At 30.8% G+C, this 13,812-nt stretch overlaps 1 protein-coding gene across 3 annotated transcripts in view; it reads right to left on the bottom strand.

The window, feature by feature from the left end:
- LOC130678125 (suppressor of lurcher protein 1) overlaps positions 1-13,812 on the bottom strand; it is a 473,368-nt gene that overhangs the window by 248,931 nt on the left and 210,625 nt on the right. For all 3 annotated transcript variants that reach the window (XM_057485109.1, XM_057485108.1, XM_057485110.1), the window contains exon 4: positions 9,461-9,678. In XM_057485109.1, the coding sequence (XP_057341092.1) occupies positions 9,461-9,678 (218 nt within the window). The remainder of the gene's footprint in view (positions 1-9,460; positions 9,679-13,812) is intronic.

Raw genomic sequence — 13,812 nt, 5'->3', positions numbered from 1 at the left:
TGAGTCGAATACGGTCGCATAGCATAATGTTGTGTATACTAGAATATTTTGTATGTCTACGTTCTAAATACTGAACCTTCATGAGAATTAAAAACATTAAATAGTTCCACGGATATGATTCCAGGAACTAGTTCCTGTTCACTCCGGAAATGTTCCAGGTTCAATCCGGAATGTTCCCGGAACTACCCACCTCTAAAAATTTGTCTTGAGCGTTTTCAACACTCGTTTTATGTTAATTCAAACAAGGATATTTTTTACTCTGCGTACTCATGCTGAATTAATAATACAGTAAAATGGTAGAACAAGCTTCGGTACAGAGAGTTTATGTATTAAAGAGAATAGTATGAAGATAAAATAAAATAAATTATAAGAAATTATGATAAAATACAATAACTATGCTACTGTAGCGAAAGATCAGAAGCATAGAAAGTAGAAACAGCTGGTAATAGTCAGACATGACCTGAATTACGGTTAAATAATTCTGCATAAATTTTATTCTGGATTTTTTTGTAATTTCAAATCTATTTATACTCTGTTCCATCTCTAAATTATTACATATATATATTAATCGAAAGATCATGCAAAAACTAATTTAATCTGTTAATGGATGCATTGAGTTTACGTTTATTAATAAGTTTGGAGGATAATTTCAAAGATCCGCTAAATCATGCGGTCCAGTTGCATCAAAGACTTAATATCTTCCCAGGCTAGAAATTCAATAATTAATATATAAATATATGAGAGCCGGTTTTAGGAAACTAGCACTAACAGGCATTAAATATTGGGGTCAGTCGGACTTACTTAAAATAAAAATATGAAAAATTTGGATTAAAAATTTTTTATTTTTTGTTTATGTTCATCCGAATTATTTATAAAGCACAAAATAATTTTTTCGGAGAGAGCCATCAAGTAATAGGGGACCGACTTGCCCTCTCTTTTCTAATTTATTTTTATCCAGATAAAAAAATCAACAATTTATCAGAAAAGAAACGAAATTTCGACATAAAAGAGAAGACAAAAAATATCATGTCTAGTATTTTTCATTAATATGTACAATCCAAGATTTATCTGCGCATGATAAATGTTAAACCGGCTAAAAACACTTGGCACAGATAAGATTGATACTCTTACGTCTTCTCGTGGCACCCACAAGTGGGATGAAGTTTAAGTGGGTTGAAAAGGGCAAGAGGGTGTGTGTTTTCAAGCACACACAGCTCTTACTATATTCCACTAGCTGGAAACACTTGACAAGTTTAAGTACTTTCTATATCAGATGTCGTGACGAGAGCTGAATACCAAAATAAGATTGTCACAATTTTATGTTAATATTATGCCGAATGTTAATGCCGAAAAAAAAACATTTAATCAGCATGTAATTTTGCGAGATAAATTTTAACCATTCGGTTTTACGATTTACGTCTTATGAATTTTGTTACAATGATTAAGAAAAGGAATTGTGGTAAGAGATGGATTGGAATGGATTCTGATGAGGGTAAAGTTGTGTCCGAATGAAAGACGAAGGTTGACATCACACGATGTTTTAATTCGTGTTTTGTCCCCTATCAGGTACTACATTTTTCATAATACCTAATTCAAGCTTCAGTGTCAGCAGTCAGTAAGATAAGTCAATTCAAAGATATCGCTGTGAGAAACTACTGAAATATGCGAGAATCGTAGTTTGTAATTGACAAGAAAATTTAGAGAAAAGAAACGAACATGTCGATTTTCATTTCTTACGAGAAATCATAGATTTTTCTCACTCGTGTAAAGAAAAGGTCGAAAAAACCTCGAAATTTGAGATAATTTCGGACTTTTGTATATCATCTATACTTAAAATCATACAGATGTAAATCAATTATCGAAAAGAATTTTTAGGCGGAACCAAAAATTTTCCAAACAATGAGTTCATTTCATACTAATGAATATATAAGTTCGAAATTTTGAATTTTCCAACATTTTTCTGAAAGCGAAATGATACCGGGTCTCTTTTTCTCACTCAGAAAAATGAACGGATCTATTTTGGACTCGTAAAATAAATAAGAATTTTTTAACTATTTTTCTCGATGACAAATTAGAATTTCCTAAATTATACTTATCCAAAAAATCAAAAAAACAAGAAAAGATATCTCAGCAGCAAATTGTCGTACAAAGAAACAAAAAAAAGTAAATCGTAGCTGAATACATTGCCTAAACGAGCCATGAATTGATTTTTCTGAAAAAAAATTTCCTGACCCTGTAGACCCAAAAAACAAAACCAAAAAATTTAGAAAAATTTTGGCTCGAGCTATTTCTTATGATTCCACAAAAACCGTGGCTCAAAAGATTATTTTGCTGGAAGATTTTCAAACTATAAATTTCAAGCTTTAATTTGCTTTTTTCATTTTTTCGATACGATCATTTTTCACGAAAATACAGCCTTCCAAAAATCACTAAAAAATTTATAAAATTTTCTTGTTCCTTTAATTTTTTGGATAAGTGTACAAAGTTTTGACTCTTCTGTTAGACGTTTCAAATTTCTATCGGTAAATTAAATTTAATCAAAAATTGTTTACCGTAACGTCTTGAATAGGAAAATATCAGATTTAATTATGAGAAATGACGAGAATTTTTGAACTTTCAGAACTCAAATAGAACAAAATCTAATCTACGTCACAAAATGGTCAAAATTTTCTATTTTCCAAAGATTTTTTGACAATTTTTATCAGTATAAAAGTTCGATTGAAGTTCGAATTCGTCTTGAATTTCGAAGTTCATGGTTCGAACTTTTTTTTTTTTACACGAGTAATTGACGAAAAAATTATAATCTATTATATTATGATTAAATATTTTTTCGACTAATTTATGAAAATGTAAAAACATAACATTGGTTTGCATAAGAAATTATTTTTTCTCAAAGAAAAATATGTAAATATATTTACATATATAATGAATTATTTAAATTGATTATTTTAAAATGTAAAATAAATAATAAAAAAAGGTAAGAACAAATAATGAAAGAAGAAAAAAAAAATTCTTACGATTTCTCTGAAGCATTTGGTGTTTATCTTGTGGCTTGAAAAGCTCACTAGAGGATGGTAAATTGTTAGAGAACGTTGAGCTTGACAAATTACTTTGCAAATTTGATTACGTCGCAACGTACTAGGTGTTAAGGGTCTCGTTTGGCCACGACATTGCGGTCCAAAGGGAAAGAGACATACGAGTCGGTGGTGACATTGGTATACCAACTGAAATACGCGATGGCATAGAATGACAAGTACAAATAATAAAAATTTAAATCTTGTGAGGGCAAGTAAAAGTATCAAATAAGTGAAAAAAATATAATAAATATACACACTATCGGCAGAAAGCTTTTTTCAACACAGCAATCTGTTTTCAACGCAAGCCGGTTGTGCTCTGTTACTTTAACAGATTGTTTATGTTACACTGAAAAAACGATTTATTTGAGCCATAGATATCGTATATTTGAATATGGCCAAATAAATATTTAATTGTGAGTAAGATGTAATATTTTAGGGAGTTTAATTGCGTGAAATAAGTGATTTATTTGATTTATTTGTGGTAAAGAAATGATCCAATTGCTACAAATAAATAAGGACTTCAAATATATGCATAGTATCGCCAAATTTTAGGTTATTTGAATCAACTGTCATATTTTGTTGTGCTAAATATATGTATTTGTCATTAAGAAATAATTAAAGAAAGCCACAAATAAATTGATTTATTTAGGAAAAATATTTCTTTTCTTCAGTGTAAATGATCAGAAAATCCAGCATGTAATATATTTCTTGTGTTATTCGAAAGTTAACACAAAATTCGTGTTGTTTGGCCCAACGCTCCCGTGGCGCCCACACGTTTCTTTATTACACTAACTAAGCAAAACGTAGGAGCTGTAATATCAGCAAGGAAACTTGGATTACAGCTGACGTACAATTGAATATAATCATTAGGGTGATTTATATTTTTTCGATCCCCATCCGAAATTTTGTTGTATATATCGGAAAAAAATTTCCTGAAAGTTACAGCCCTTAATAATAATGTTAAGTACTTTCCCTGAGCATAAAAAGATTTTACATTTAAAATACATGTAAATCAAGATTTTTTTTTTATTTCTATAACTCAGCCGAATGTTATGCTATCGAATCGGGCTTGGTTGCGATTTACTCAGAATTTAACAATCTACAATAGTGTCCATTTCCGCGAAAGTGTAACTTATACTGGTGAGTTGGTATTAGTCACTGAATTTGATTTTCACCTGAAATTCTCGTATTTTTGCGGTTATCTCCGAAATAATCGACTTCATAAAAAAAAATGTGAATAGTAAATTTGTTGGAAACTTAATTTCCTACAAAAAAAAGTCCTACAGGCCCAATTGCTTAGATCAATATTTACTGGTATTGAACTTTAACTCATTAATCATCATTAAATTTTATGATGCAACTGTATCCAGATAGTAGAGTACTATATTCTTACCTATTATGGCAGACCTATACGTAGGGCATGCGATTATATTCAAGTAGAAACATCCAGAGAAGATTGGATCCGTTGGTCATGAAATAGTGTCATTAGGTGCTTTAGAATCTTCCCACTACGAGGAAAAACGATGAAACTCTAATACCTACTTCGCGGTTTTGGTTTAGATTCCAGCTGTCTCGTTACTTAAGTAGACTTGAGCTTAGAATTAATTATTTATGAAGAGTTTTATCATGATATACATTAATCTTATCATACTGTTCGCAACAATTTTATTTCGTACAGCAGAATTGCTTATGTCAACATTGGAAAAGTATACATGCGATAATTTCCATTTCTTTTCTCAGTGTACACGGTAAGAAATGCATGGCGTTCGAACCATGCGGGTATGGTCTCAAGACAGATACTAAAATAGTATGTGAAATATTCCAAGACAGTATTGTAACGAGTCCTAGAAGTATGGCATTATTTACTATACTGTATAGTACTGGAGCTATTGTATTGCTCACACGTATGCATAGCAGGCACGGCGTAACAGCATGGCCCTGAGGCCCGTACTACAATGCCGAGGGCACAATGCTACTAGCTTTTCCCGCCATAATTTCTGGCGTGTTACCACCAAAACTATATAGATGCCGTTAGACTAGGTTTATCGGCCAGAATGATTGTGGATACGGCAATGCGGTATGGGCCTGACGGCCATACTGACATTGCGGCGTCCGTGACAACTATTGCCAATGTTACTATTCCCGCAATGGTTGAATCATCTATGCATACAATTTTATAACCTATAAAAATCGTCGATATCATACAGTATGGCGTTCACGTTCATACTGGCATAGTGATATCCGCAAAATATTTCTTACCGTGTAGTAACATCGAGTATTATATCCCATTATGCCCGCAAAAAATGCAAATATTTTTTTAACGGCAGTTGAAAGTTTTTTCTATTTTTTGAATGGCATTACAAAAAAAAAAGAGTCAACATATTTGAGTCTCTGAAAATTTTGTATTTCCTTAAGGACCCCCCCCCCCTTTATATATATTTTCATTGATCTATTTAGATTAACATGAATCTTTTTCGATCTTTTTTAGTGTAAAAATTCAGCTATAAAATTTTGTTATATTTTATTCCGACTAAAAAATTAAACTCACTTAAGCATCACTTTATCGAGTTTATTTGAATTTTTCCGGAAGCGGAAGTTTTATTGGACGTCATGATGTTGTCTCGCTGGGTATAAAGTTAGTTATAGAATTCAATAGCCACTGAGTTCTTCTATATATCCACTACTGTTTCCTCTGGTAAGAAAATGCGTTCGCATATATCTCTTTTCGTTTTCTCTACTCCCATCTCAAGACAGAATTCAATTTTTAGTCTAATACCTCAAAAAGTGAAGCTTTACTATCGAATGAAATCCTTGCGATATTTTATCTCTAAGAAGTTAATAGTTGGAAACTTGCTAGGCACTCAGTTTGAATTTAACTTCTTTACCTTTATCATTATTCGAAATTCTCTTTCAATATGAACAAAAAATTTTTGTTTTTCATTCATCCATTTATTTTCTTTTTCGCTATTGAACTTGTCTATTCTTGTCATTGCTCCATACTCTCGTAGCCTAAATTGCACTTTCAATTGTTGCTGAAGCTCACTCTAGTTCAACTGCAACTACTAGTGTAGTGACTTTTTTAGTTTTTTTTTTATTTTCTGTACTACAATAGCATTTCTGTCGAAATTGGCGAGAGTAAATAACAAGAAGGACATGCGTCCACTTTGAGGCCGTTTGCGTGTCGATCCAACTATATACCTTTTACATATATGTATGTGTACTGTACATAGATATGTATGTGTAAATATGTTGTGATAGTGTAGTAGAGATCGAGAATATTGTACACATGTGTAAATATGTGATGGATGTGTGTTTGTGTATGTTGAATTAAGCAAATAGATAGTTTGTATTGAAAGAGCACTTGATGTGAAATGTTATAGAGAGTGTTAACCAAAATATTGGTTTATTTAAATCTTATCTTTGTTTTATTTAGTTTTAATCATGTTTTTAAAAGCTTCTATTTCGGCAAAATTTGAATCATTAATTAAAGAACCGGTACAAAAAAATTTAGATGTGATCATATGTAATTATGTTTAGTAGACTAGTCCGAAAAAATCGACAATTTTTTTTTTAATGATACTATGAAAATATTATTTGGGATGACAAAAAAAAAATTAATGCGAAAATTTGAGCCCTTAATATTGATTTTAAGAGGTGTATCATCGCAATCGTTGATTTTTTTTTTAATGAGCGGGTTTTTGTCTCATAACTCTCAAACAATCGAGACAAACAAAATAGACTTAACTACCCGTGAAAAAATATTCTGATCAGGCTTGATATGAGCTGATAAGGCCATATCAAAATTTTTGATATATTCATATCTGGCCTGATATGATCTGATATGTCCATATTTGATTTTTGATAGGTCCTGATCTGGCCTGATATGAAAATTGGCCATATCAGGCCAGATCAAGCCTTATCAATTTGATATGTCTATATCAGACTTGATATAGCTTGATAAGCTCATATATAATGTTATATTTATTTCTAATAGGTCCTGATATGGCCTGATATAACTTTATAAAGTTATATATACTTTGATATACTTAAAAAAAAAATCCCTGATCAGGCTTGATATAACTTGATATGACTTTATATAGTCTGATATATATATATATATATATATAAATTGATATACCTGTGAATAAAAATCCTGATCAGACTTGATATAATTTGATAAGCCTTTATAGAGGTTTCCACTATATTTAAATGGTGTATTACCGTACGATGGACGGTGTAGCTCAATAAGTTATAGATCAAATTGAACGGAATATAGTATAGTGCCGGATAGCTCAACTAGTAGAGCACTCGGCGCGATACCGAATTGGTCTGGGTTCGATTCCCAGTTCGGGCTATCTATATTTTTCTCAATTTATCTATAAATTGTCTTATTGAGAGGTTTGCATGTTTAGGTTTCCACTACATTAAAAATGGAGAAAATATATCAAAGCATATATAGTCTGATATGGCCAATTTCCATATCAGGCCTGATATGGACGGTTTATATCAGGCCTGATATAGCCTGATCAGAATATTTTTTCACGGGTACACTTCTTGTAGGAAATTGAATGCTCTACAAAAACGGTCTGATTAAAATTTTTTGTCAGATGAACCGTTTCCTTATAATCATGCCTTCAACATTGGTATGATTTTACAATTTGATTGATCAACTTTGAAATTTTGTAATTAATGTAAAAATCAGTTTCCGAAAATAAGCCAATGAGTATTCACATATTAGTCACATCAATCCGTGAAAAGTGAGTCATTTATGACCATACACGAAAATTGGCCTATGTGATTCATACATGATTTATATATGCATCACGAATAGTGAATTTCACATATGTTCAATATATGCTCTATATGGTTCTTTTTTTTTGCGGAAAATTAAATATAATTAGATATTTCAATTTCAATTTGAATCCTTGGTGCAGACCCTTAATTTTTGCTCGGTAAAATAGAAAATTTCTTTCAAATTTTAAGGCATAAATTAATTAAGAGCCATAATCTTTTCTTTATTAAAGTAGATTTTAATCGTTCTCCTATCGTCTTATATTTATAATTATTTTCACGAGGTAAATTTTCGGTGCGATCAATACAACATTCGTTAAGGCTCCAGTCATGCTTCGAAAACTTCCGTTTATTTGCGAAACTTTTTCGTTAGTACTTGAGTGAGGTAAACTCACGAAGAAATTGAGAAACTTGAAAAGTTATTTGGCCAGAATAAAAAAAGTAATAAATGAAAAAATAAATATCAAGATAAGAATAATGATAATATATAAGTATACAAAAAGATTTAAGTATAAATTACGATTTATCGGATATGATTAATTATTTTTTACTTTTTTTTTTTTTTTTTGAGATCCTAAAATCATCAGAGATCTTCTGAAATCTATTCAAAATTTTCAGATCTACTTAGATTTTCATTTCCAAAAACTATCAGCTATGACTCAAATATTGATATGTATCTAACTGTACATACTCATTTTTAATTTTCCCGCAAAAATTCATAGTTTTTTTCTATTCATGAGCATTGCTATCGTACTTCTTGATTAAAAAACTTTTTTTGGCCGAAATTCTAAAATGGCCACACTACTCGAGGTGACTATTTTACCTCATACTTAAGAAGCCGTTTATCAAAAACGTTACGCAAAAGTTTACTCTTTTAGACCTCCCCCTTCGTCACGCTATGCCACATTTTCTGCGACCCCTATCAATAATGCGTCACAAATGATAGATCCCTTCTCCGTACGACAAAAATATATACGTAGAAATATTTATATATTTATAAATATGAAACGAATGACTTTCTATCGTAACAAAAAACTCAAATTTCAAAAATCCGAGAGAAGTATTTTCAAAATTGTTTAGAGCTGCGAACGTTACATTTCTTTAGACCCTGACCCATCTTGTCACATTTTTCATAGTAACCCCCCTCTCTTCTATAAGTGTAAACGAATTTTATGAACGGCCTTTAATCTCAATAATATTCTTATACATTTCCAAAGAAAATTTTTCAAAAATTGAGGCCATACTCTTTCAAGTCAGAAAATTTAATATATTCTCGGTCTGATTGATCCCTTCTTGGGTTCATTGATCTAAATTTGAACTTTTTTAAAAATTCTCTTGCTAGATAGAGTATTCCTGTCTATAAAAAAGTGACAAAGCGTAACGTCTCTTTTAACGCATCAACGGAACAAATATTCATAATGTCAAGAGTTAAAATTTATTGAATATTTATCATAATTTTGATGTAATGAATGATGTTTTATTACTCATATATTACATAAAAGTAAAACTTTGAAAGTTTGAGCCATACTTATATACACATATATTGATCACGTGATATATATATTTAAAGAAAAAATAAATAAAATACTCACGTCGGTCTATGTAACGAAACGTGCCGGAAAAGCCAGTTGAGTTGGTGGTTTGTTCCCTACCAGTATGTAACTCGAGGATAAGAGTAGATCTAGCACTGTACAAGACTTGAGGAATGTTTTTTAAACTTCCGCAAAGTAAACCAGACCAGGGCGTGTACTCAGAAACTCCTATACCCTCGAGATGTAGGAAGACTTTGAGATAATCACCTTTCGAGCAGCTGTAAAAAAAAAAATTAAGCGAGTATTATAAAAAGATATCATCACTAATTTCGTTAGTTGGATTACACATTTTTAATTCATTAAATGTATGAGAAAAAAATTTTTTAATTTCTTTGATGTTTTTCTGATAATTCATTACATATTTAAACGATATTAATTATACTATTTAAGCAAAAAGAAAACGAATATTTAACAATTTTTCCTTTGATCATATATATTTATTTTATCTTTTATTTTACGGATATTATAATTTATACCTTCATAAAATGTAAAGGTTTTTTTCGGAGCGCTGATAACGTAGGAAGTAGTATATATTTTTTTTTTTTTTTATGGAACTCGCCATTCGATCCTTTGCTGCAAAAAGGTTTCATGCTACTTAATATATTTAATTTATGCGCGAGTAATTATTATTATTTTTTTTTTTTATTTATTTTGTGGCGGTAAAAGTAAAGTACGTTATTCATTTATTTGCTAGAACTGAAAATTATAAAACGTCGGTGTAAACAATCGTACTAGAGAAAATATAAAACTTTTTTTAAGGTACGGTCTGATATAGTTTAAAAATGTTGGTCATTATCAGGTAGAGGGCGTTTGTAGTTAATTTTACACTGAATACAAAGAAAAAATATTGAGACCTAACCTCACTACATTGTAGTTATTCTCATCTGATTTGAGAATTTTCACTTCTATTTTATAGAGTTAAGTTTTTTTTATGAATAATGTATATACATATCGATAGGCCATTCTAATACGTCGTATCCCACATTCGGAAAATTTTTCAGGAGACGATAAAAACGTCTCATGGTCGGCAAAGGAAAATTATTTGTAATATGTTTACATTGGTAAGAAGAGTCAAAAATTATGCATAATTACCTTCTTACTGATGTCGTTAATTGCTTCCTTAAAATTAACTTAAAATTGAAAATGTTAAGGTAATTTGGTAATCAAACCCAACAGTTAACCCTTACTTTAATTATGATAATTTCAAAGATTATATTTTTAAGCACTTGAAAACAAAAAACCAGAATTTTTTACCGCACCGTTTGAAAAATATAATTAATTAAACTTTCGTGAAAATACATGGGCTCTTATGGCTGTCTTTATTCAACTTAACAGGAAGTTGATAATTTGTAAAAAAATGGCACAGTTAACCTAGGCAAAAAAACTATTCAGTCTATGATATAATATCTAAAATATCTACCTACCAAATTTCGAAACAATTTACCACATGGTTTTTTTTTTAATTAATTTTTTTTGTGTGACAGAAAGATTTCTGTCTTTGTTTTTTAACCTATTCTGCGTCCCTCTTATTTATACTAGGGAAAAATTACCTTAAGCGTGACTGAACCTATGCGAGGTGGGATACGACATATTATAATATTTATTTAAAAATACTAAATAAACAATTTGTCCTCTAAAATTTGGACATAAGCTGCAATAATTCCATTTTGCAAAAAAAGTGAAAATGTCAAATTTTGTGCGATACGACGTATTAGAATGGCAGTATCGATATGTACTTTTTTTTATTCTAATTATATTGACGCTCAGAAAAGTGAGGAAGGAAATCGTCAATACGAATATATTTTAATACTTTTTTTTTTTACAATTGTATTCTGATTTTTTTCTTGGTTCTAAATACTGCTTCTATCTAAACCGTATTTTATATAAATATGAATCGATTTTGATGTAACTATAGCTTATGTTGTTGATATAGCCGTTTATATCTGATTTCTATTGCTTACTCTTCTGCTATACTGGAGTCAGCTCCTCTTCAACAATTTCAACTGTTATTCTCTGCTCAGCTGTTGTCTGCTACTTTCGATGACACAGCCACTCATCTATTACGCTGTTGTTCACTAACTTTTCTTTCAGTTTCTGTAGACCGCTAACTTTATACTATGCTGAAGACTGCTTCTATCGATGACATAGCCACTTTTTCGCCATGTGGGTGTTACTCAAAAACTCTTCTTAAAGCTTCTGTATACTGCTAACTTGCTGTTATGCTGTAGACAGCTTCTCATTCTGCTGCTTCACCAAATACCTACGTATATATTGTGCCTTTCCATAGATTTCTACAGCCCGTATTCGATACTTTTGCTCTTTTTCGGGATGGAAAATATAATGATAGCATAACCTCAAAGTTTGTACTGTTTCTTCTATTTATTTGGAACCGTCAAGCTGATTGAATAATTGTTCGAAAATATTGTGTATAGACAGCTACGGAGTATGATTTAATGCCGAAGTAGTCAATACTTTTGAAGGGCAGCTCGTGTTCGACACTTGCTTCTATAAACTTGTATATTATATATTATTGATGTAGTGCTGAAATTAGTTGAGTTCGAGTTCGCCATCAACTGTTCCCGGTCAATTAGCCATTCTGGTAACGTACCACACCTAGTTGGCAGCCATTATATTTGTACGTCAGGTTGGTATAACTGTACCAACCCAACACACAATTGGTTACTGCAGCAAGATTAATGGCTTTCGTGAAACGAGTTAAATTCCATTTCGCAGATTCCACTTTTCTCTATTCTTTTTATTATACCAATACTTTTATATTTTTTTTTTGTTTTGAGTCAGATGCATAATGTTTTATCGCAAAATCAATATTGGATTTACAAAACACGAATGCTCATTTGTTTTTTCCTTTACCATAAATGTCAGTAATAAATATTGTTAATAGTAATATTTAAAGTATAAATGTAGTTATATAAATCAATAATCTATTAACAAAAATGAATATTGGAAATGTAGTTTAATGATTTTAAAGTCGTATTTGTTGGTATATATTGTTGCTAAAAACAATTTGATCATGTGCCTCCGAATCTAATTATTTTTTCACGGATAATAATGAATCGCGTTCTTTTGTAGTGGACACTATTTCGTAGATAACAACTTTTTGATCAAAAACGCTTCATAGTTTGTAGAAAATAATAAGGCAAGATGAAGCCCGGAAAGAGCGGGAAATTCAAAATTTTTTTTATTACAAATTATGGCCAATTTGACCTTCAAGTTAGTACTTCAGTTGTCAATAAAAGAACTCAGATACAAAATACTAAAAAGAATTTCTAATAGAGCGTGAGGTAAAAGACCTAGTACCCGATCACTCCATGTATTTGTATATCTATATTTAGTAAAATTTAGTAAATATAGATGTATAAATATATGGGTGGTTGGGTACTAGTTCCTTGATCAAGTACTGGGTCCCTTACTTTACTGTCCCCTTACAGAGAAAAACTTACTAGGGTTCATTTGCATTGTCATGATTATTAAGATCTCTATGATCAATATATAGACCTTCAAAATAATCTGAACAATTGAGCTCGTGGGTTGGCAGAGGGGTAGACGCTTCAACTGATATGCAGAAGGATCCGGGTTCGAGCCCCCGTAATGACCAATAATTTTTCATTGATAAAAAAAGTAATGAATCTAAGTATATATGATTGGATCCAAAGATTTTTTATTGGGTTACACCATCGATACTAAGGAACCAGTACATTACGCTTATGTTACTAAAAGCATGAAGCGCACTAATGATACTAAAGCATTAGTGTGCGAAAAAACTACTGATAAGTTTTTCATTAGTATTTTTTCGTAAGGGTCTAGGCAAATAAGTAATTTCTATTCTTAGTATCATTGTAATATCAATATTATTTATAATTTTTTTGTTAAATAATGTAATTACTATGGTAATTGTATTTTAAAGTTTGTATATGGAGATTAAAGTATTATAAATTAATTTAAGTTTAGCAAAATGATTAAGAAGTTAAATAAATTCATGTTCCGCACTAATATTCTGGAAACATTCTTCACTCTTGTCCCGTGTGTTACCGCAACTTCCGGTGGCATTTGGCGTCTCGCCAATCACACGCTACCAAACTCAATCCCAAACTTGCAGACATTGTGGTCGTAAAGAAGGGATTGCCAAGAATCGGAAAATAGTAAAAGGTTTAAGGATAAAAAAGCAAAAACAAAAAATACCTCCAAAGTATAGGTAAACTATTTTCGACATGAATTTTCGGAAAATTAAAAAAAGTTCGAAACGTGAGTGAGTGAAGAAGTTTTTTCAACTTTTTTTAATGAAGGAAAAAAATTTGTTAAATAATTATTTATTTTTAAATACATTTTACTTT

Source organism: Microplitis mediator, chromosome 1 (genome assembly GCF_029852145.1).
Source record: "Microplitis mediator isolate UGA2020A chromosome 1, iyMicMedi2.1, whole genome shotgun sequence".
Classification (NCBI taxonomy): Eukaryota; Metazoa; Arthropoda; class Insecta; order Hymenoptera; family Braconidae; genus Microplitis; species Microplitis mediator.
The sequence above is the reverse complement of the archived record's forward strand: the minus strand, read 5'-3'. Positions and strand labels throughout refer to the sequence as shown.